Source organism: Maylandia zebra, linkage group LG13, assembly GCF_041146795.1.
Source record: "Maylandia zebra isolate NMK-2024a linkage group LG13, Mzebra_GT3a, whole genome shotgun sequence".
NCBI classification, from domain to species: Eukaryota; Metazoa; Chordata; class Actinopteri; order Cichliformes; family Cichlidae; genus Maylandia; species Maylandia zebra.
The window spans coordinates 1,851,499-1,873,441 of record NC_135179.1 but is presented as its reverse complement, the minus strand read 5'-3'; the positions used below and the strand labels follow the sequence as shown (position 1 = coordinate 1,873,441).

The 21,943-nt window shown below is 47.7% G+C and overlaps 2 protein-coding genes across 5 annotated transcripts; one reads left to right on the top strand and one right to left on the bottom strand.

Moving 5' to 3' along the window:
* The first annotated feature begins 112 nt into the window (after positions 1-112).
* On the top strand, positions 113-7,262 carry aifm2 (AIF family member 2). The gene is made up of 9 exons (XM_004575293.5): positions 113-204; positions 3,676-3,849; positions 4,078-4,193; positions 4,284-4,403; positions 5,558-5,650; positions 5,928-6,036; positions 6,110-6,262; positions 6,474-6,674; positions 6,751-7,262. The coding sequence occupies exons 2-9, from the start codon at positions 3,678-3,680 to the stop codon at positions 6,900-6,902; spliced, it is 1,116 nt and encodes a 371-aa protein (XP_004575350.3). The 5' UTR covers positions 113-204; positions 3,676-3,677; the 3' UTR covers positions 6,903-7,262.
* Positions 7,263-8,117: 855 nt separating this feature from the next.
* On the bottom strand, positions 8,118-20,518 carry entpd6 (ectonucleoside triphosphate diphosphohydrolase 6). 4 transcript variants are annotated; one of them, XM_023155159.3, is made up of 14 exons: positions 20,376-20,518; positions 19,523-19,792; positions 18,146-18,222; positions 17,695-17,838; positions 17,040-17,115; positions 14,616-14,651; positions 13,951-14,063; positions 12,729-12,808; positions 12,369-12,433; positions 11,694-11,795; positions 11,460-11,600; positions 10,785-10,841; positions 10,479-10,591; positions 8,118-10,398 (listed from the first exon to the last, which is right to left on the bottom strand). In XM_023155159.3, the coding sequence occupies exons 2-14, from the start codon at positions 19,779-19,781 to the stop codon at positions 10,315-10,317; spliced, it is 1,347 nt and encodes a 448-aa protein (XP_023010927.2). In that variant the 5' UTR covers positions 19,782-19,792; positions 20,376-20,518; the 3' UTR covers positions 8,118-10,314. The 4 variants fall into 4 exon arrangements, with proteins under 4 accessions (XP_023010927.2, XP_023010926.2, XP_012771517.2 ...); XM_023155158.3 differs by having other exon boundaries at positions 19,523-19,811; positions 20,376-20,515; XM_012916063.5 differs by having other exon boundaries at positions 11,694-11,792; positions 19,523-19,811; positions 20,376-20,515.
* Positions 20,519-21,943: the final 1,425 nt, after the last annotated feature.

Sequence of the window (21,943 nt, the reverse complement as noted above, 5' to 3'; positions counted from 1 at the left end):
AGGTCACGCCTCGCCTTAAAAATAATATTTCCTACAGCACCTGAAAGCAGCACGCCTACCCCCGCCTCCTTCATGGGGAGCCGGGCTGTGATTGGGGTAGAACTGGTGTCATCAGAGGAGGAGGAGCTCGGTAAGAAAGACGCTGCGGTCAGACAGCCGCGGAGAAGAAGACGACGACGTGACCGAGGCGCGTACCTACAGCAGGTGAGTTCCTCCCGTTCGCGCGGGCAGGTGTCAGAGAGACGGGCTGGCAGCGGCAGGTAGCTCACGTGAGGCCGGTGTTCCAGATTAACTGGCGTTTAGATCAACTGGCGTTGGTCGAACAGATGTGCGGCAGTCTTGCGTTTCAGGAGCTGCTACCGACAAACCAGCAAAAAAACACCAAATGTGTCACCTGTGACACTTGTGAGGTTGTCTCAAACACACTCCGTCAGTCTTGATGCTGTTGAACAACAAAATGTTTAAAATGTGGCGAGTTTACCTGGTGATATCCTCACGCGCGACGCGATCGCGAAAACAGCAAACAAGTAACACCACGCCGATGTTGTTCACAGGACAGCAAGAGTAAACGATCGGGAGACTCTTGTCGTCGTCATCGTTCCCCTCGCACGGTTTATTTCTCCGAATTCAGCGTTTTTGCTTCACAACTACAGCGAGCTGTTTACTTTGTGCACTAACATGGAGTCGAGTCAACCAGCGCCACCTCTGGCCAAGTGCCACAGCCTACAGCCAGATCAACCTGTGACACACATCTGCAGCACGTTTGAATTCGTGTCATGCACATTTGTACCTTTCAATTGTGTCTGTTTGTGCGTCATGCAAATAAACCTTTGAAATGAATGAAATGATATCATGTATTTATTATCAGCCTACATTTGTACAAAATGCCAAATTATATACACAAAGTCATAGAAATCACCACTCCAATTGGTCATCATGATTTTGATATTCTCTTTTTCCATAACAATGAAATACGCCTTGGACAAATATGACACATCAATATTTCATTAGTGTTGTCACATCACATCCTGTAAGCATCGTCTGTCTGTGTCTTTTCCCTGAAAATGAATATTTCCAGCCAATATAGGCAATCCATCAACATGGCTGGAGTTATATACAGTCTGTATACGTGTGGTTAATCTAATGAAGATTTGTAAGGAGACGGCAGTTACTGTGAATTCACAGCAGTTACACAGTGATTAGTAATAAACAGCCAGTGAGAGTGAGTGGATATGACTGTTCCCACCACTAACACATGACCATAGCCCACTACTAGATTAACTTGTGACACATCTGCACCTGCTGCTATGATCACAGTGAGTAGAGGCTGAGTGGCTGCACTTACCCCTGGTACATTCAAATCTGCCCACAAACATGTTGAAAGATGCAATGGCAGCAATGTGGATTGTCAACACTGAAAACAATCAGTAAGCAAAGACAACAGGGATCATTTGTTTCTGTTTATTTAGCACCCACAACATTTGTAGTCGCCTTCTGCACAAGGGAAGTCCACACACACCGTGTGGTACCACTTTCCACAGAAGGTGCATTCAGTCTGCAAGATTGAATGAGATTGTCAGAGTCATTGTCTGACTGTTTATTACTAATCACTGTGTAACTGCTGTACATTCACAGTAACTGCCATCTCCTTATAAATGTTTATTAGATTGACCACACTTATGCAGACTGTATATCACAACCAACTCTAACATGTTCGTTTGCAGAGGGAAGACTGTGCTAACGACATGTGATGTTACAACACTGGTGAAATATTAGTGTGTTCACGACATTTTTCGTATGGGCAAAAGTATTGATATCAGGATGGTGATTCTTATGTGTATGTCATTTGGCATTTTGTACAAATGTAGGCTGATAATAAATACATGATATCATTTCATTCATTTCAAAGGTTTATTTGCATGACGCACAAACAGACACAATTGAAAGGTACAAATGTGCATGACACGAATTCAAACGTGCTGCAGATGTGTGTCACAGGTTGATCTGGCTGTAGGCTGTGGCACTTGGCCAGAGGTGGCGCTGGTTGACTCGACTCCATGTTAGTGCACAAAGTAAACTGCACGCTGTAGTTGTGAAGCAAAAACGCTGAAACCGGAGAAATAAACCGTGCGAGGGGAACGATAACGACGACAAGAGTCTCCCGATCTTTACTCTTGCTGTCCTGTGGACAACATCGGCGTGGTGTTACTTGTTTGCTGTTTTCGCGATCGCGTCGCGCATGAGGATATCACCAGGTAAACTCGCCACATTTTAAACATTTTGTTGTTCAACAGCATCAAGACTGACGGAGTGTGTTTGAGACAACCTCACAAGTGTCACAGGTGACACGCTTGGCGTTTTTTTGCTGGTTTGTCGGTAGCAGCTACTGAAACGCAAGACTGCCGCACATCTGTTCGACCAACGCCAGTTGATCTAAACGCCAGTAGATCTGGAACACCGGTAGCTCACGTGAGGCCGGTGTTCCAGATTAACTGGCGTTGGTCGAACAGATGTGTGGCAGTCTTGCGTTTCAGTAGCTGCTACCGACAAACCAGCAAAAAAACGCCAAGCGTGTCACCTGTGACACTTGTGAGGTTGTCTCAAACACACTCCGTCAGTCTTGATGCTGTCGAACAACAAAAAGACCAACGCCTGTTAATCTGGATGCTCGAGCAGGAGTTTCCTGCAGAGTGATGAAGAGGAGCAGCAGAACCTACACCTACACGTACTCATCAGTTTGTAGCCTACTCGATGAGTCCGATTTAGAACCGGAAAACCGAGGAAGTAAACGTCACCCGATTCTATCTGCGCCACATGTTTGGCGTACCTGTACCTGCCTCACCGCCCGCATGCCTCTGAGCTCACAGCTGATGCGTCGATAAGACCATCTGAGCAGCTCAGGCTCACCTGAGGACACTGCAGGTGAGCAGGACCAGCTTCATCTCCCTGAGAGTGATGCTCAGGTGAGCTCTCAGAAGATGGAGGGGGTGTGGTCTGTGTACACCTGTAGAAACACAGGCTGAGATTAAAGTAGTGGGCGTTATGTAATCAGCAGAAATCACAGCCTGTATATAAAAGATGGCAGCGGTGTGTTTGAAGCTTGGAGCTGAGTGTTGTTGGAGCTTTTGATAGTCGACTGTTTCAGTTTGTGAGACGTCACAGCGTTTATTCTGCAGCGTGGTGCCGGGGGGGGGGGGGTTGACCTCATGGTGCCCCACTGTGGACACTCCCCTATGGACACGCCCCTGTGGACACAGCAGAGTTACTGTTTGTTCTTTTGGCTGAAATTCATTCAAAGGTGTGCTGAGTGTTGCTGAAAAGGAGCAGTGCATGTCCACGAACATGAAGCAGTCGTTTGGATTTCATGAGCAACGAGCAACTAGTCAGTCACTGTTTAGCCCCGCCCTCTGACAGGACCAAAATAGACTTCCTGTTTGATTCAGTCAGACCTGAAAGTAGCGACAGAGCAGAAACTCATCAGGACAGAGTTTACTGAGGTCAAAGGTCAGCTGAGCAAACCCAATTGAATCAGACTTCAGAGTGGGCGCCCTCTGCTGGGCGTCAGAGAGAATGCAGGTTTAAGAAGCTTCAGACCTCTGGGGTGACGACGTCAGGTGTGGTCAACCTGTAGTAGTGACTTCGTGTGTGTGTGTGTGTGTGTGTGTGTGGCTGCAGAGATGGGGGGTCAGGTGTCAACCGAGGGTGTCCACGTGGTGGTGGTGGGCGGAGGATTTGGTGGAATCGCTGCAGCTCAAGACCTGAAGTATCGAGGATTCAGCTTCACTCTGATCGACATGAGAGACGCTTTCCATCACAACCTGGGCGCTCTGCGAGCCGCCGTACAGCCAGGTACCATGAGCACACCTGTACAACCTGTCCACACCTGTTCTCACCTGTTCTCCTGTCAGTTCTAAAAGTAGTTTCTGGTACTTATATTATCTTCACTTTAAGATGACCTCGTCGACTGTTATTCTTCTATCTTGTTGTGTTTGCTGATTTTATTCTAGATTTATGTAAAGATTTATGTTATTTGTACACATTTTAATTTTAAAAAAATTAGTGCTGTGCTGTGTGCAGGCTTTGCTCAGAAGACCTTCATCCCGTACGCCGAGACCTTTGGCGAGAGCTTCGTTCAGGGTCGGGTGGAGCTCGTCGACACAGACAGGCAGCTGGTGATCCTGGAGGGAGGGAGGGTGAGGACCACAGCAGCTCCCTGTGGAGCTTCTTCTGCAGCATGAGGAGGAGGTGAAGCTGCAGCTGAATCTGTGTCGTTTGTGCCGCAGGAGATCCAGTACTCCCACCTCATCCTGTGCACTGGCACCGACGGGCCGTTCCCCGGGAAGTTCAACACGGTGGCGTCGCATAAGGAGGCGGTCCAGAAGTACGAGGACTTCATCAGAGAGGTTCGATCCAGGTTTTACTGCTGTTTGTTTAGAAGTTATTGTTATTTAACCTTTTTTGGTTGAATTTCAAATCTTCATATTTAATAATTTAATACATTTTAGTTTGAACTTCACCAGCAGAAAAAATACTGCCATGGAAAAGTTCATGTAAACGTAGATTTAAAGTATAAACTCTACTCTAAAAAGTACATTAATGTACAAGTTTTATACTAAAGTTTATCTCTGTACTGAAATAGAACTGTCCAGTATTAGTGAGTGAAATTAGTTTTATTTTATTACTTAATATTTTTTCAAAACCGTTTGTTTTATTATTGTAATGTTTAACGCAGATATACATACACAAGTGTTAGAACAGCCCGTGTTTCCAGTTATTTATTGCAGTTCAGGTCCGATGAACAGCTGGAAAGGTGAGTGGTGAACAGAGGCTTAAATAAAGGTAAGGTTAGCTAAAACTGAAAGAGAGTGCACATTTCAGAATGGTACAAAAAGGCCTTTTACAGGAAATACAACACGGGTTAACTGAGTCCTGTGGGACCAACCGGGCGTAGTGGTGGTAGACGACCAGGAGACGGCCGTAGTGACAGATGTAGTGATACTGAACAACAGCAACCTCAGGAAGAAGGAACACGAGAAGCTGCAGGAGTACCAAGGGCTCAGAGAAGAGCTGCAGGAGATGTGCAGGGTGAAGGTGACGGTGGTCCCAGTGGAGCACTGGGTGCAGTGACTCCCAAACTGCGAGAACGACTCCAGCAGATCCCGGGAACAACGTCGGACATCTCTGTGAAGACGAGCGCAGTCCTGGGAACAGCTGAGATACTGCAGGACCCTCAAGCTGCCGGGCCTCTGGTAGACCCGAGCAGGAGGTTTTACTGCAAAGCTGTTTTGCAGCTGACGTGTCAGATTGTGTTTCTCTGTCTGGTTTTTCAATGTTTCACACGACAACAAAAACCCAGAAAACTTCAAGAAGTCAAATTAAAAATATGTAAATTCCTCACGCTGTGTGTCTGTGTCTGTGTGCACGTGTCTGTGTGCGTGCGTGTGTGCGTGCACGTGTGTGTGCACGTGTCTGTGTGCGTGTGCATACGTGGGTGGGTGTCTGTGTCTTTGTGTGCGTGTGTGTGTGCACGTGTCTGTGTGTGTGTCTTTGTGTGCAGGTTCAGGCTGCTGACTCGGTGTTGGTGGTCGGCGGAGGATCGACCGGTGTGGAGATGGCTGCAGAGATAAAGACAGAGTATCCTGATAAGAAGGTGATGACCTTTGACCTGACTTCCACAGCATGTCTTTGTCCCGCCCTCGCCCCCGTCAGTCTCGCCCTCAGCCTGCTTCTGCTGGAGTCTGCTTCCTGTTAGATTTGTGTGGCCAAGTGCTTACTCAGCCGTGGTCTTCAGATTGGTGGAGCTCCTTGAGCTGACTGCGCTCGAGACTTTGCACTGTATAAATAAAACTGAATTAAATTGACCTCTGACCTCTGCTGCTGCCCTTTGAACGCTGACCCCGCTCTCTCCTCCGCGTCGACCCCTCCAGGTGGTTCTGATCCACTCCAAACTCGGGCTGGCTGACCCGGAGCTGCTGCCCAGCATCAGGCGCGAGGCCAATCAGGTTCTCTTGGAGAAGGGGGTGGAGCTTGTGTTGGGTGAGTTCACGCCTGCAGGTGACGGCTCACGTCAGCTCGGGGTTTGGCTCACTTTCCACCGCCGTGTTTTCAGGACAGAAAGTGAGCAACTTGTCGGAGCTGCCGCTGAACACGATGACGAAGAACACGGAGGTGATCACGGACCACGGCGAAACGCTGGTCACGGATCTGATCATCTGCTGCACCGGGCTCAAGATCAACTCTGCAGCCTACAGCGCCACCTTCAGTAAGAACAGCAAACCCACACGCACGGAGGTCATTTCCTTCTTTCACTCCACGCTGCGGTTTGACCACAGGGTCGCCCGACGTCACTCTTCTTACTTACAGTGTCACAGGAAGTGATAATGCCGAGTCCCGCCTCTGCTAGCCTGAAAAATCACGTAGACATTTATTTTTAACGATGGCTGCATTGATCAGCGACTGGTTTCTGCTCACAGATGACAGTATGGCTGAAAACGGGGCCTTGAAGGTCAACGACCACTTGCAGGTCGACGGTTTCTCCAACATCTTCGCCGTGGGTGACTGCACCAATGTCAACGAGCCCAAGACGGCGTACAACGCCGGCTTCCACGCCGCTGTCGCCGTGGCCAACATTGCCAACAGTGTGAGCGGGAAGGAGCTGACTTCCTATCAAACAGGTATGCGCTCACCATGCCGGGCTGTTGGTCACCTGCCTCTGTTCTCTGGCTGACTCGAGTTCTTCCTGGTTGCTAGGTAACGTCACCATGCTGCTGGCGATGGGCCATGACGACGGCGTGGGTCAATACAACGGCTTCAGGCTGCCCCGCTGGTTCGTCGCCTGGGGAAAAAGTCGAGATGTCCTGGTGTGGAAGAGCTGGAAGGAGATGAAGCAGAAACAGCCCTGAGACTCTAACTCACGCGCATGCACGCACACGCGTGTGCGCATGCACGCACACATGCCAATCATTTATAACTGGGAAGTGCATTTTCTAAAGAAACTGCAGTGTGAATGCTTGAATCTGAATGTATGCACTGAAATGAATTAATTGCTGAATTTTAAGTTAAAAAATTTGAATGAGAAAAAAAACAGAGTTTAATCTGAAAACAAAAGTGCTGAAGTGCTAAAAGCGGACATCCACACAGAAGTTGGAAAATAGCTGAAAATGTTTTAATTGTAAATTAGAAAAACCTAAGAAATGAGAAAATAAAATTTAAAGTCAGAAAACATCTGAATGAATATTAAAAGTTCATATTCTTTTTACTCATTCAGTGATTCAATGTGATCCCTCCACTTGGATCCACACAGTTTAAAACGTTCACATCTCTGAGCTTTGAAAGACTCGGTGTTGGAAAGAGAACAACGATGGCTGTGATTTGAGGGTAAAATGATGGCTGTAGAGCAAACACTGGACACAACTTGGAGTCGTATTGACAAAATTCTTTCACCGTGAGCGGCAGCAATGTCCAGTCTACCAAATTCTCAGTTTTCATGCCTGTGGAGTTTATTATATGGACGTGGTGACAGTGTAAAGACAGCCTGTACTTCTGATTTTCAAACCAACTTTCTGAGCCCTTTTAACATTAGTCTATGGAAGAGTTGAAGGGAGGAGGCTGTGCATCGGTAACATTTACGAAAGAACCATAACACCTAGGACAATAGTAAACACATTGGATGAAAGAGGACAGCGATGGCTACGTTTTGAGGGTAAAATCATACCTGTAGAGCAAACGCTGCGGACACAGCAGCAGTTTAAAGGAAGATTTCAAGATTAATTTCTTTCCTCCTCTCACGCTAGCGCCAACATTCCGTCCCATACAAACAAACTCTGAAACGGCTGAAAATGTTTTTGTTGAATAAAGTTTTAAGTTGAGAGTTTTGAAGGAGACAGCATTCAAGCATTCACACTAATCTCACGTAAACGTCTGCACAGAAACGTTTCTTCAGATCTTGATGAGGCTGCGTGACTCGCTGTAAACTGGGCTCCAGTGGACCCGCCACGTAACGTTCGTCCAGGATCAACGTCACAACCAGCCAATCAGGTTGTGATGTCATATGTATGGTATGTGGAGGTGAAAGAGAAAAATGCCTTTGTTTATGTAAAAGTATTCTGGAACAAATATTAAACATATGAAATATTTTTTATTAATTTACACTATATGGTAAACATTATCAAGCTAGGTTTGCTGCTAGCCAAATTCAGTTAGCCCTGTGATATCTTTAATAGCATTAGCTAAGATCTCGGCTTTACATGCTGCCTGCAGGTTGCTGCTTTTTTAAACATTAAAACTTTATTAGCATCATAATCCAGACAGCACAGTGACTGTAGCAGGGCCCTCAGCAGACACCTGAGGCCGTCTGGGACATGTACTGTTTTTACACGTTTGCAATAAACGAGTTGAAGAAACGCTGAGTTTGTATCGTCTCAGGAGGTCTGAGTGAAGGTGGAGGGTCAGACCTCACAGCTGAGAGCTGGCCGCTGGTTCCATCATTCAAAGATTTGATTTAAAGTTCTGTTGTTGCCGTCATTCTATCATTTCCTGCTTCGCTGTTCAACGCTGCATCCTCGTCATCACGCCGACAGTTTTCAGGTCAAACTCAGCCGTGTGGTCTTGTGTTCCTTGTCTTATCGGTCACTTGATTCTTTCCCCTTCATCCAGGAGGCTCTAACAGCTGGTGGAGAGCCACCATCATCACACCAGTCATTAAGGTCACATGGGTCAAGGTGTGAGTGAGAGCAGGTGGTGTTCGGCGTGCGAGGCGTCCTTTACTCCTCATCGGCGTGCTTTCTCCTGAAACACCTGGAGCTTCAGGATGACGGTGAAACGTCAGCTGGTGCAGACTCGCTGGTTTCTCTGTGACGAGCAAACTTCAGGGCCGCTCCACGCTGATGCAGCTTCCTGTTTTCAAAGGTAAGGAACCAATCGGGTGCTTTCATTCACACTGAAAGCGTTAAAGCCGCCCGCCACATCCTACAAAAAGAGAAGAGCAGACCTGCACGCACTCACCTGAAGCACACCTGTGTTTGTGGGCTTCCTGCTGCAGGACGCTGAGGACAAACACCTTCACACCTCCATCATCTTCTGTTAAACTTTATTTTTCCTGAATGTGTTTAAGTGAAACCTTCAGGTTTTTATGAATTAAAGCTGTTTCCAGTTTTTATTCCAATGAATTATTGATCACAATACAGAGTTTATGATTCAGAATATAAAAATACATCCTTAAAAACCTGCAAACATCATCGTTCATATGAAGCACAGGATCAGCTGAAGGAAAACATTTCACATTCTTCAATTTAATATTGGGACTGATGCAGAGCCGCTCTGTGTGAAATAAGCCGGTGTAGCTCTGGCCTGCTGAGAGCCCAGCTGCTGCTTCGGTGGTTTGAAGATGATCATCACTGAGACGAACGTTACAGAGAGGAGGAGCTTCTCCACGTAACAGAAGGACACTCAGGTCTATTTGAGGCTCTCACAGAGCAGCTCGCCATGATTCACAGTTCATAATAACCCTTCTTTGTCTCATCCTGATCTTATGTGAAAGTTTCACACGCTGAAGCTTCCACTCAGGAACAGCTGACATCAGAGGAGGCGACGCCAAAGTCACGTGACTCAGACTCTTACGGTCTCAGCACCTGAGAGCCAAACAGACGGGTTTCTACAGGAACCGTTTAAACATCTGCTCATCATGAAACTACAGGGATACAAACAGGAAGTCCTTCAGAATAAAAACAATCAGTCGCCAACGAGCTGCTCACACTGAGCCCGGCTTAGTTTGATCAGGTGAGAAGACACGCTGACGGTCATTCAGGCGACGCTCAGAAACAACGACCCAAATTCCCAAAACACCGACGCAGAACTCGCAAGAAACCGACACATCTACGGAAAAACCCACAACACTACCAACAACATCCCAGAAACCTAAAAGAGAAGAGCACTAACGTGTTAAATGGTTAACTTTGTGCCGTGACCAAACAAGTTTCCCACGTGTGGGACTAACAAAGGTTTATCTAATGGAAAAGAGCCACAGAACAAACAAACACATAAACAGGGTTTTATTTTTTCCCGTCACTGGCTCACAAACCCTTGGCTCCACCGCATCCTTTTGGTCTTAAAAATGTGAAATATTCGATTAATGAACCACGCTGGGACCGTAGCGAGTTCAGCCCGGCCTCCTGACCGCCGGTCTGAATGAGCCGCTTTCACACACGTCACGTTTTTATCCCACCGCTCAGATTTCTGCTTTGGCACAAACATCATCAGTCAGCTGTGTTCAGAGTAAGCAGGACCCCGAGCTTTTCAAAATAAAAGCTCAGAGCTTCAGTGTGCCTTCAGGGACTCGATGTAGTGGAAAGTGGCGCCCAGAGCCCAGCTGGTCTCCACCTGGTTGATGGTCCTCGCAAGCTGGGACACAGACAACGTCAGAGAGGTGAGACGGATCGATGGTTTTAAAGGAATCGATAGAAGCGAGACAGGAAGCTCACCCTGAACTGCTTGTGTGGAGGGAAGCCGAGCTCCTGCAGCAGGGCTGAGATGTAGACCAGGTCCAGACAGAGGAAGGGGCTCCGCTGAGGACCGACGGACACGTCGCTGCACCCTGCAGGGAGAAAAACACCCACAGCGGTCACCGATTAAAAAAAAATCTGCTGATATCAACATTTAATTGGACCTCTGTGGGGTTAGCATAAACTAATCAATCATGTGGACTAGAGTCGGGTCAGAAACACGTTCTGGCTTCATTGATGATGACGGCAGCTCTGAGTGACGTCCAGCAGAGGGCGCCGTCTCACCTTTCTTCGCTGCGTCGGTGTAGTCGGACACTCTGATGCTTCCTCCCTTCTTCTCGTCTGGACACAGAGCACAGAGAGGAGGGTTAAACAGAAACCTGCAGCAGCTCCTTAACACGAACGTTCCCGGTTTTCCAGCTTTTCTGGGATCAGCTGTGTTCAGGAACTGTGGGCTCCCACAGTCAAACGTCATGTTAAAGGTGACAAACGGCAGCTTGCGGGACGGGGGCGGCTGTGAGCCAATCGGCTCTGGTAAACACAAAACAGGAAGTCTGGGACGAGGCTCTGATGAAAGTTGCGCCTACGAGCGATTAAACCCGAGTCAGTGAGCGAACGCCGCCTGAACGTGAAGCTCCAACTCTGACCCTTCCTCACACCTGGTCTGCAGGTAACGCCGGGCCACATTCAGGACGCTCTGATAAATGGGACGCCCCCCGGGGACAACAGGTGTGCCGGGTAACTTCCCCTGTAACGGCGCGGCTTCACAAACGATTCGTCTTCTAAAATCCGCCAAAAAAGAAGTTTGAGTCGCGAACGCAGCAGCGCCGAGCGTTTCTGCGGCTTCAACGGACGCCACGCCCTCGTCGAGGTTTATTTGGCTTCCTGTTTACGCCATGATGGATCAGCCTGACATGCTGCCCCCTGCAGGCGAGCAGCAGAGCGGCAGTATTTCCTCACCGATGGCGCCGATGTCGACGGCGCGGTCGTAGTAGAAGGAGAAGGCGTAGAAGTCCATGTCGGTCACGCCGGACGCCTTCGCCACCTTCTGGTACAAAACCTTCTCCACTCTGTTCAGGCACGCCTCGTAAAACGGCTCCCCTGAAACACACGTGCACACAAAAGGTTCCTAACCCCAGCTGCATCATGAGTAACCATGGCAACCACACCACCAATCAGAGATGATCTGCTCACCTGTGCTCTGGCCTTTCACAGTGTAGACCACGTCAGCGTGCTCCCAGCTGCCCGAGTACTCTGGAGCAAGGCAGGGGCTGACCAGCTCCGGGCTGCCCCCTACTGCACACAGACACACACACAGACACACACAAACACAGACACACACACAGACACACACACAGACACACAGACACACGTTTGTCTGTTTATCTCATCTCAAACCCGCGAACAGTAAAACAACGACACACGGCCCTGCAGTTCCTCCGACCGCCAGCAGAGGCAGCGGTGAGGTTATTGCAGTGACGATGGCTCATGTTTGCAGCAGTTTGCTTGCACACACTTCCTGCTTTAGCCAAATGCTGTCAGTCTGCTACAGCAGTTTTCCAAAAAGTCACAAATATATGATGTGTGGTTAAAACGGTCCCAGCAGGACGCCTGAACGCGACACCGCCACGGACATGGCGATGCCTGCGTGCACATAAACAGCCCGACAGCAGAGAGGATCTGAGCTGCAGCTTCTTGCAGCAGTTAAACCGCAGCAACAGCTGGCCAGCAAGGAATTAATCTTGCAGTGTGTTATTAAAAGATTAGATAATGGCTTATTTATCTGCCGGGCAGGGGTGGGTGGGGGCACAACAGGCTGAGATGAAAATCTGAAAACTGAAAAACAAGAAAAACAGGTCAGGTACGTACGGGGCGGGGCACCGACGCCTCCCAAGATGGCGAGGCGAGCCGACATCAGGCCCAGACCCAGATAGCTGCAGAGAGAGCACATCAATAATCCATAATCGATCAGCTGATCATCAGAAAATGAATGTGTCTGCGCTGACACGTTTGGTTCTTCCTGCTTCTTTAGATTTTTAACTTTTTAAGCTCACAATCAGTTCCTGCGTGTTAACGTCGCTACTGAGACTCGAACAGCAAACACGACGATTAAACCGGAAACTCGACGAGTTCAATCACGTCAGCGAGCCTCTGACTGACAGCTGTGTGTGACCCACCAGCTGACTTCACATCAGCCAATCAGCACAGGCACAGTGTGAGTGCGTGTACCTGTGAGTGTAGACCACATGTGGGTGGTTGAACATCTGGAAGGTCCGGATGTAGTCGATAGGTGAGGTCTGGATGGTTTTCTGCACAGAAAGAAAAGATCTTCAGGCTTCTGTGACGCTGGGTCGGCTCTAAAAACAGACGATTCCTTCGAGTGTTGCTTCCACGCTGGGTGGAACAAATCCACAGAAAATCAATCTGCTGCTTATTTTTCCTGAGAGCGTTTTCTGACAGTACTGTGCAAACACACATGTAAATACAGTACACACACATGGAAACACGGAGTGTGTATTTGGTGTGAGCAGCTGTCAGCTCTGTGAGGATCCTCAGGAAGACGTCTCCTCAGCTGAGGGCGGCTCTGCGGAGGCCCGTCCGTGACTGATGGTGTCCTGCTGTGTGGTGTCAGATCCAGGTGTGCTTTCACTGCACTGACAGTGTGTTTGCATCGTTGTCATGCTGGAACAGGAAGCTTCTTCTGTCCACTTTCCTCAGGGTTTTGAGGACACACTGACACCACGCTGAGATGTGCAGAGTTTCAGCTGACAGCTCTTTGGAATCACCGTGTTGGAGACAAAATCCTGTTTTCATGAGAAGCTGTGATATCGTTGGCATTTTTGACAGATTTGGTAAAGAAACTGGAACAGATGATGAGTTTGTGAGACAGGCTGATGCTAACTAACTGCACCTCTGCTCAGGTGTGTGGGATTCACTGTCATTCCTGTGAGAAAGCTCCCGTACAAGGACTGAACAGGAGAGGAAAAGCAGCCAATGTCCACAGAAGAACTTTAAGGAGCTTCAGGAAGCTCGAGAGCTGCTCAGCAGACCTGAGGGGTGGCTCAAGACTTTTGCACAGCTCTCTGTGTTGTACTCTCAAACACCGGGTGGGTTTTTTCTTGGGAGGCCGTCCTCCACCCTCCTGCTGATGCTGTCAGACCTCAGTAAGAAGAAAGCTTCATCTGGAGCTTTTGCTGCCTCAGTTCCTCGTTTGCATCCCCCCCTCCCCCCCTCCTCCTCCTCCTCTCACAGGCTGAAGAAGAACTGGCCAATCCCTCGTGTACGAAGCCTGACCTAAATAGACCCCTCTTCACTCCCTTTCTCCTCCCCTGCCTGATGTGAGGCTGTTTATTTGGGATTAGCGAGGCGTTTCCAGATTAAAGCCTAAGACGGAGCCATCCTGGTAGTTTGACTGAGGGGACAGAGCTCTTCCTCTCTCAGTCTTCCTCACCCTTTCACCTGTGCGAGTCCTCACCTCGTCCTGAGGGCTGAAGGTGATCTGAGTCGACCCACCTCCCAAATCCAGCATCCCCACTGTGGGCGAGTGAGCACTGTGAAGACCACCTGAAAAGAGAGAGAGAGAGGGAGGAGGGGGAGATTAGGAGGAAGAGCGAGCTGCAGTTTAATCCAATAACAGGTAATCACCGTTTCTTGTGCACATTAATCTGGTTTGAAACACACACACGCATCATAAATCACACCAATCCACATCCACTTCCTGCCGCAGTGTTAAAAATGGAGCCAGTGTGCGTGCTACGTGGAGGCCTGCCTCTGTGAGGACCAACATGAGGTTCGGGGCTTTCTGAGAGGACAGAGGTCATCTGTTTGGGAACACGAGGTGGCGGTTTCACCCTGAAGTTCAGTCGTGGGCGTGGACATCCAGCCTCATGGTTAGGGTGGAGTTTCTGACGGCATGATCACATGACCAAGGAAGAGGATCGATGAAGACGCAGCACGTGCAAACTCCACACCACCATCGTCCACTGAAGACTCAGAACCCAAACACGCCAATGACAGGACGGTTCATACAAAACCTGAAAGCACTCAACATCAGCTGGGAGCACAGGATCACACGCCCCTGCTGCACTAAATAAAAACGATGGTGAGCGCTCTCACCTGTGAGGAAGTTGACGGTGATCCAAGCAGAAATACCTGAAAGGAGAAAACGAAAAGGTTACAGGATCGCTGGATTCAACACCTCTATGCAGACGACACTCAGCTGCTCACGCGCTTCACTGCAAACTCGTGTTTCTGTGCTGCAGCAGCAGCGAGCACGCTAACACGTAACCATCAATATGAACCGTTTCTCTGGGAGACGAGACGCAGCAACGTGGACCCGACTCTGGAAACAGCTGTTGTGCAGGCGACACCAAAACCAAGACTCATCACAAGTTTTAGTCTTTGGCTCAGAAGGAAGTTGGTTTGGAAACACGTTTGGCTTCGTTTGCGTTTGTGTGGGAGCCCCGTCAAATACCTGTCCTCCATTACGCTCGCAGTGTCCAAGTGCTTTTTTTGAAATTCACACTGCGCCCCCCTTGTAATGTCTCTGCGCCCGTCCCCCCCCCAGAGTAACCAGACGTGACCACAACACACGCGTCGTATTCAGGACTAACTCAACAAGTCCTGAACACCTCGCTGGATCCTGATTGGACGTATTGTATGCGTCTCTCCTGGATCCAGCTGTGACCCTGAGCTCCAGATGTTTGGCCCAGCTGTAATGTCTCTGCTGGTGGATATGTATGGGAATGTAAGTTCAGTGTTTTGTCCTGTATGGGCAACAGGCCCGCCTGCACATAATCCAATCCTTTTAAAGTAGTTCATACAAGCAATTATGTTGGTGTGGGATAATGTCCCACTTAATCTAACGGGGGGATTATGTGTCCCGTTTATTTCTGAGGCTGAAATCTTTTCTCTTTCTCCTGAGCGGGATCACTACTCGTCCTTGCTCGTCTTTTAATGATCGCTGAATTTGCCGTTTATCCCGCTCTGCTTTTCCTCTAATGGACAGAGTCCTGTGCGGCGTTCCCGACTAAACTGAAGTCTGTCTGTCTGAACTCCCGCAGCCTGACTGTGGCTCAGATGTTGTGCCGTTCTTGGCCAGCATGCTTATCCCGGCTCAGATTACCCTGGGCCCGTCCGAGTGAAGCGACTTATTGTTAATGGGACCTCTGAGTGGTTCCTGGGAGGCGGCCGGGTGCTAAGTGCCAGTGTTTAGCCGACTTTCTCCGCCTCTTGTTTGTTTTGTTAGGAAATTGCTTCTTAGCGTATCGGGCTAAGAGTTTTATGGTAAAGCCCTTATGATACAGTTTGTACCGAGCCCCGTAATCACCCACTCCTGCATGCCCAAAGGTCAGAGGTCGCTGCTAAAAGGCACTAATGGATGCAGCTGAGTGCAAATACTGCACCGCGGACACTAAAGTCATCTTTGAGTTGACCTGAATAAGCAGATGCACTTTACTTCTGATCAGTGAATGACTTCACTGGTTAACCTTCACTCTGCATCCTGATTGGACGATTTACAGGAATCAAACATGTGAAACATGAACTACACTGTGCGCTCCGCCTCACTCTTAAAAACAGAGGCCTCTGAAAGGACTTCCATTTCCAAACATTATCACCGCCTCTCTCCTCGCTGACCGTGGGTGTGGCTCAGCAGGTAGAGTGGGGTCGTCAGCCAATCAGGAGGTCGGGGGTTCAGCTCCTGCACGATACTGAAGGCCGAATTTCGACACAGAAAAAAGCTTCCCGTGTGAACGAGAGTCTGACCCTCACGGCCAGCCTCGCCGCCTCTGTGTGTGTGTCACATGGCTGATGTCACCGACGCACCTACGCCATCGCCTCGTTCTCGCATTCAAAGTTGGATACCCACGCCGCCCTGAACTAAAACCTGGTTTATCCCCGCCCCTCCCAGTTTATAGTACTGGATGATTTTCACCCAGTAATTAAACATATTTGCTGCTTCGCTGTGTAGCCTGATCATGTTTTCCTGTAACTGTAGAGAGGAAGTGTCTACAAATCAAACCCCTGAGCTCCGCCTCCCCCGTCGTCTCTTCTTTAATCCTCCATATTGACGCTTTCCGTTGGGGAAATCAGAGCCGGAGCTCGGTTCATCACCGTCACAGATTAAACCCGAAGAGACTTGCAGATTCCCTCTGATCTAATAATGTCATAACGAGATGAAGATCCCGCTCAGGACGAGACCTCGCGAGGGGTCACGACCCTCCAGAAACTCCCCTCAGATCGCTCCAGGTGGATCTATTTCCTGTTTCTGTGCCGTCATGCTCTGCGGCGTTCTCTTCAGCTGCGCATGGTTCCTGCACCACTTCAAAAGAAAAGACCTCATCTCAGCCCGGGAGCCAGAGCCGGCCCACGGGGCCTATCCCACACCGTTAAGATGCTGCATAAGGAACTCAACAGTTCCTGTATGCATTTCACATTAAAAGCCCTCAGCAAATGAGGCTTCTGTTGTGAAATATTTTCAGAACAAAGGTCATCTTTAGAAAGTAGGAGTGTGCGGGCTGATCAATCAGAACATCTTACCTTCATCGGTGCCGTCCATGATGGACACGCTGTCATCTGTGGACAGGAAGGGAGACTCCAGGAACAGCGCCCTCACCTGGACACGAAGCGAACAATCTTTGAGCTTCACAAAGTGAAACAGTTTTATTTCTGCCTCCCATCAATCAGTGATCTCTGTTTAAATATAATCTAATATTTAATGATGCATTTTTGTAAAAATGACCCCCCCCCGTAATCTGCAGCATCAGAGCTCGTCTGATAATAAGAGCAAAGCCTCAGATTAAACCACATTCTGGCTCGCTGCTGTAGTCCTGTTATTACTGATTACTTAAAAGATTTAATAGACTTTCTCTGTTCTGGCTCCAACATGACGATGAAGAGGAGGAGGAGGAGGAGCAGCAGCCAGAGGAGTTATCAGTCTGGCCTGATCGATACCTGATCACAACATTTTAAACATCTGTGCTGGAGTTATCGTTTTATTTTGAAAAAACCCTAAATGTAGCTGTTCCATTTAGAAATACAGGAAAATAAAAAATGCAATGAGGGAAAAAATTAATTCAAAAATTTAAATGATTTTTATAAAATACGAAGTCTGAACGATACGAAATAAATAAAAGAATTGAAAAACTGAAACGTGAAATAATAAAGATGAGATCAGGTGACGTGTGAGTCTCACTCTGTCCAGCAGCTGGTCGGCTTTCTCTCCAGGAAGTAGACGCAGCCCAGCCGTCGCCTTCAGGACCACGGGGGTGGAGGTCCAGTATGAAGGGGGGACGCTGGACTTGGCGACCTCCAAGAGCTCCACGATCCCTGCAGTGCACTGGACACAGAGGGAGGCTCTGAGCATGCTCAGTCTTTATGTAGGACTGTAGGTTTGAGTCGGAGCAACAAAACTACACTCGCTGCACCAACTCTAGAAATATTCACTCACAAATGTGAGCGTGTCGGGGAACTTGTTTGTTACGATGAGAAAACCAATGCTGAACATCAGCGCTGATAACTGCACAATTCCTAAGCAAACAGTATTTGAATGTCACTCTGGGGCTGTTTGCTGTAGGTTCAGTCAGTCGGCCCACTCGAGCGTGGGACCCGTGCAGCCCTCCCGTGGCCCCTCGTGTGCGCCCTACCTGCTGCGGGTCGTCGGCGTACGCTGACAGTCCTGGTTTGATGGCTCTGAACGTCTCTTGGGCCAGCTTTGGAGCTCCTGCGGGAAAAAAGATAAAACTATGTGACTGTGAGCTTTAAACAGATAAAAGAGGCGATACGTCGGCGCATTTAATTGAATTTCACTGAGTGACCCTGGACCTGTGCCTACATTTGAGCTGTCATTAAGCTCTTAATGACAATCCCAGCATGTATAACTAACAGGTGCTGCCATTAGTCCAGTTAGCTGCGATGCTAACAAAGGAGCCAAGACAGCACTCAGCCTGTGTGATTTAGCTTAGCGCTTAAATGCGATAACGAAGGCATTTGGCCGAGCGCTGCAGGAAACTTTCTCTAAGCCTAATAAACCAGAAAGCTCTAAAACACACTAATGAGTTTGTGTCCATTTGAACTGGCAGCAGCTCCCTGCAGCAGGACTTAAAGGCTGAAAGCTCCTCTTGTCTGCACGGATTCACGTCTGGTAATTAATGCTCGGAGCCAACATGTGGATTTAAATACACTAAAAGCAGCACTATATGATCTGAGAGGATGTATACATAGAGGTTTAACACCCACACATCCCCTGATACACATTAATATCAGCTGCTACTAAAACAACAACACACGCATACTCTCATTAAATATTCATCATTCAAATTCACACACACACATACAAACTCAACTTAAACTTGAAGGTTTTTAAATGGAGTTTGGTTTGGAGTCACAGTGGACGCCATCGAGTTCCTTTAAATTGAAACGAAAATGTAAGAAGATTCAAAGCTTCAACATCAACGTGTCTCATTGCTGCATACACAGTGGTTGCTGTAGAAAATACCAACATCAAATATTCAGATACGTCAGGAGTTTCTCAAAGCCACCATATTAGTCACGCTATTTCTCAGTTTTCTGATCGGGTTAGAGTCTGATGGAGTTCCAGATTAACAGCTATTTGAATTAAAAGTCATGTAAGCTACCTACAAAATGGTTAAAATGCATTTATTGTGTAAAAATTCAAAATAGTAAAGAAATAAATCCACAGTGGTTACAGTAAAAACTGCAGTTTTTAAATGGAGTTTGGTGCAGGATTGCAGTATTTTAAATTTCCAAACAGATCTAAAAAACAGTAGCACCCTGAGTCTGTCTGAGTCCGTGTATTTATCGACAGATTGTTAAATTCACTGATATTTGAATGGACTTTGGTTGGGAATCAGTTTATGTGGCGTAGGGAGTGTAGATATGTGACTACACAGCTGCACTCTGACATTTACAGAGTCTGAAGATACATCAGGCAAACTACATCGTGCTATCATCAGATATATGAATGGGGTCTGGTGTGAGTTACACTGGTTGTTCGGCTGTACCTTTGTCCTCTATCTGGAACTTAAAGACATGGATTCTGGTCCCAGTGCTCCCAGCATCAAACATGATGCCGTACTGGAAGCGCCGTCCAGCATCAGAGGTGGGCCCTTCATCTGCGCTGAGGTCTGAGTCAGGCTGGCGGTGAGGAGGTAGTCTGTAGGCCTCCGGTTTGGAGGTGGAGTAGTGATGCTTAACGAACATCAGGTAGGCAAACAGGCAGCACACGAAGAGGAAAGCTCCGGCCAGCTTTGGTCTCTTCATCGCCTCTCATTCTGTGTGCAGATGCAAGAGCTGGTGACCAAAGACAGCACAAAATATCCACATTTATCAGAATACTTTATTGATCCCTAGGGGAAATTATTTAACAATCACATTTAACAGCAGACCTTTCACAGCGTCTCTACACACATAGAATAAAGTTCAACATCTACCACTTCAAACAAGATCGCTAAAAGCTACACACTCTACTGGAATAAGGAGTCTAGTGTGAAGTCATTTCTAAGCAGTTCATGTTATTCAGCTTACACTTGAATCTCAGGTTAGCTTACTGAAATGAACAGCTGCCAGGAAAGCAGGACGCATGTTAAGCTGGCATGCAAACAATGTTAAGCTGGCAGTTTTTTAAATGGAGTTTGGTTTAGAATCACGTTCGCTGTTTTGTTAGGTGAAACACATTTTGTATAAGTCACTTTAAACAGAAAAGGCAGAAAATAAACGTTTCCGTGTTTGTAGCAGCAGTTTCTCAGACACTAACAGCTAGCTGAGCCCGCTAGCATCAGCCGGTTAGCTGCAGGCTAGCATCAGGCTAACAGCGTCCTGGCGCGGGGACAAGCGGACAAACGAGTGTTGACGTACCGAGCAGAAACCGTGAGCGGCGGCTCCCGTTAACCAAACAACCCGGTCACTTTCCTCCTCTTCGTCACTTCACATTCTCTCATTCTGGACTTCCGTCAACGACAAGGCGCCGTGTGATGACGTCATAGTGTGCGGCGTGGACGTGGCAACAATAATAATAATAAAGAAAAGCTAATGATTCTTTTCTATTATATATATATATATTATAATTACGTTATTGTTATATATAATAAAAAAAGATCAAATTAAAACGATTCATTGAATTTGTGAATGTTGTTAAAATGTTTTTAACTTTGTAAAATTAGCGAACTGCAGCATCACTGGAATCACAAACAGGAGCTCAGGCTCTGATTGGCCACAGCATAGTTTCCATTCAGTGCTCTGCAGCATTTCAGTGCGTTAGTGTCTAATCCTGCTTCACACAACATACAGCCTTAAAAATGAAAAAATACGTATGATGAAGAGGAAAAACCACAAGAGTGTGTAAGGTTGAAGAAATGTGAAAGATGCTCACATTGACCTGGACATGATTCACAAATACCGCAGCAGAACTGGCTTAGAGACAAAGAACAAAGGCACAAAAGGATCAGCTCAACAGAGACAGAAGTGATGAAAACGAGCAGAAAGACAAATAACAAATCTAAGATGCACCAAAGCTGCCAACACACAAGAAAGAGACACAAACATGCAGAGATGCAAAGAGACGCACGTGTTCTTCAAGTGAAAGATTCAGGGTCAGAAGTTGAACTGACTGCAGATCGTTTTCACTCTCACACTTTCAGACCTTCATGAATGAAGTCTGACCCTAACCCTCCTCCTCCTCACTCTGCTCCATATATGTAATTTCATCTGTAAGCCTCTAATAGCTGTTTATCAGTTAATGGTGGCAGAGACGTTAATGGTTCTGTAATCTTCTGTGCCTTTTTATTTTCATCAGTCTGATGGTGAGCAGAACAAAAGCAGCTCGCTGAGTGGATCATAATCGTCCCGCAGATTTACACACAAATGACATTTAGAGACAATTACGTCAGCGTGAGACAATAATCCAACTAAGTTGTTAATCGACACAGAAACACGGCGAGGAAGACAAGCTCAGCGAGCATGAACATCCTCAGAGTTCCTCCTCTCTGCGGTCGTGTTCAGCCTCACAGTCCAAACACATCATGATGACGCCTGAAAACGACAGTGAGGCAGACACACACTGCTGGAGGTGAACAGTCACAGAAGAAAACATGGTCACACAGTCACTCATATACAGACGTGCTGCTGAGCTCATGCAGACATCCAGGAGCAACCTGGGGCTCCGCCTTCTCACAGCAGCGGTCATATTATGATGACATCACAAAGGTGCAGTTCAGGCTAGCAGACAGCTAGCAGCTACAGCCATCGCCAACGCCTGTTAGTCAAAGAGGCCACGCCCATAACCATGCAAACTTTAAACAGGTGAGTTATAAAGTCATCGTCCCCGTACGTTTGCTGTGAAGGGCAACATTATTTCTAGACACCAATCAGTTTGTGTATCAGGCTGTAACATGGGGGTCAATGGGACCGACTCACTGCTGCCCCCG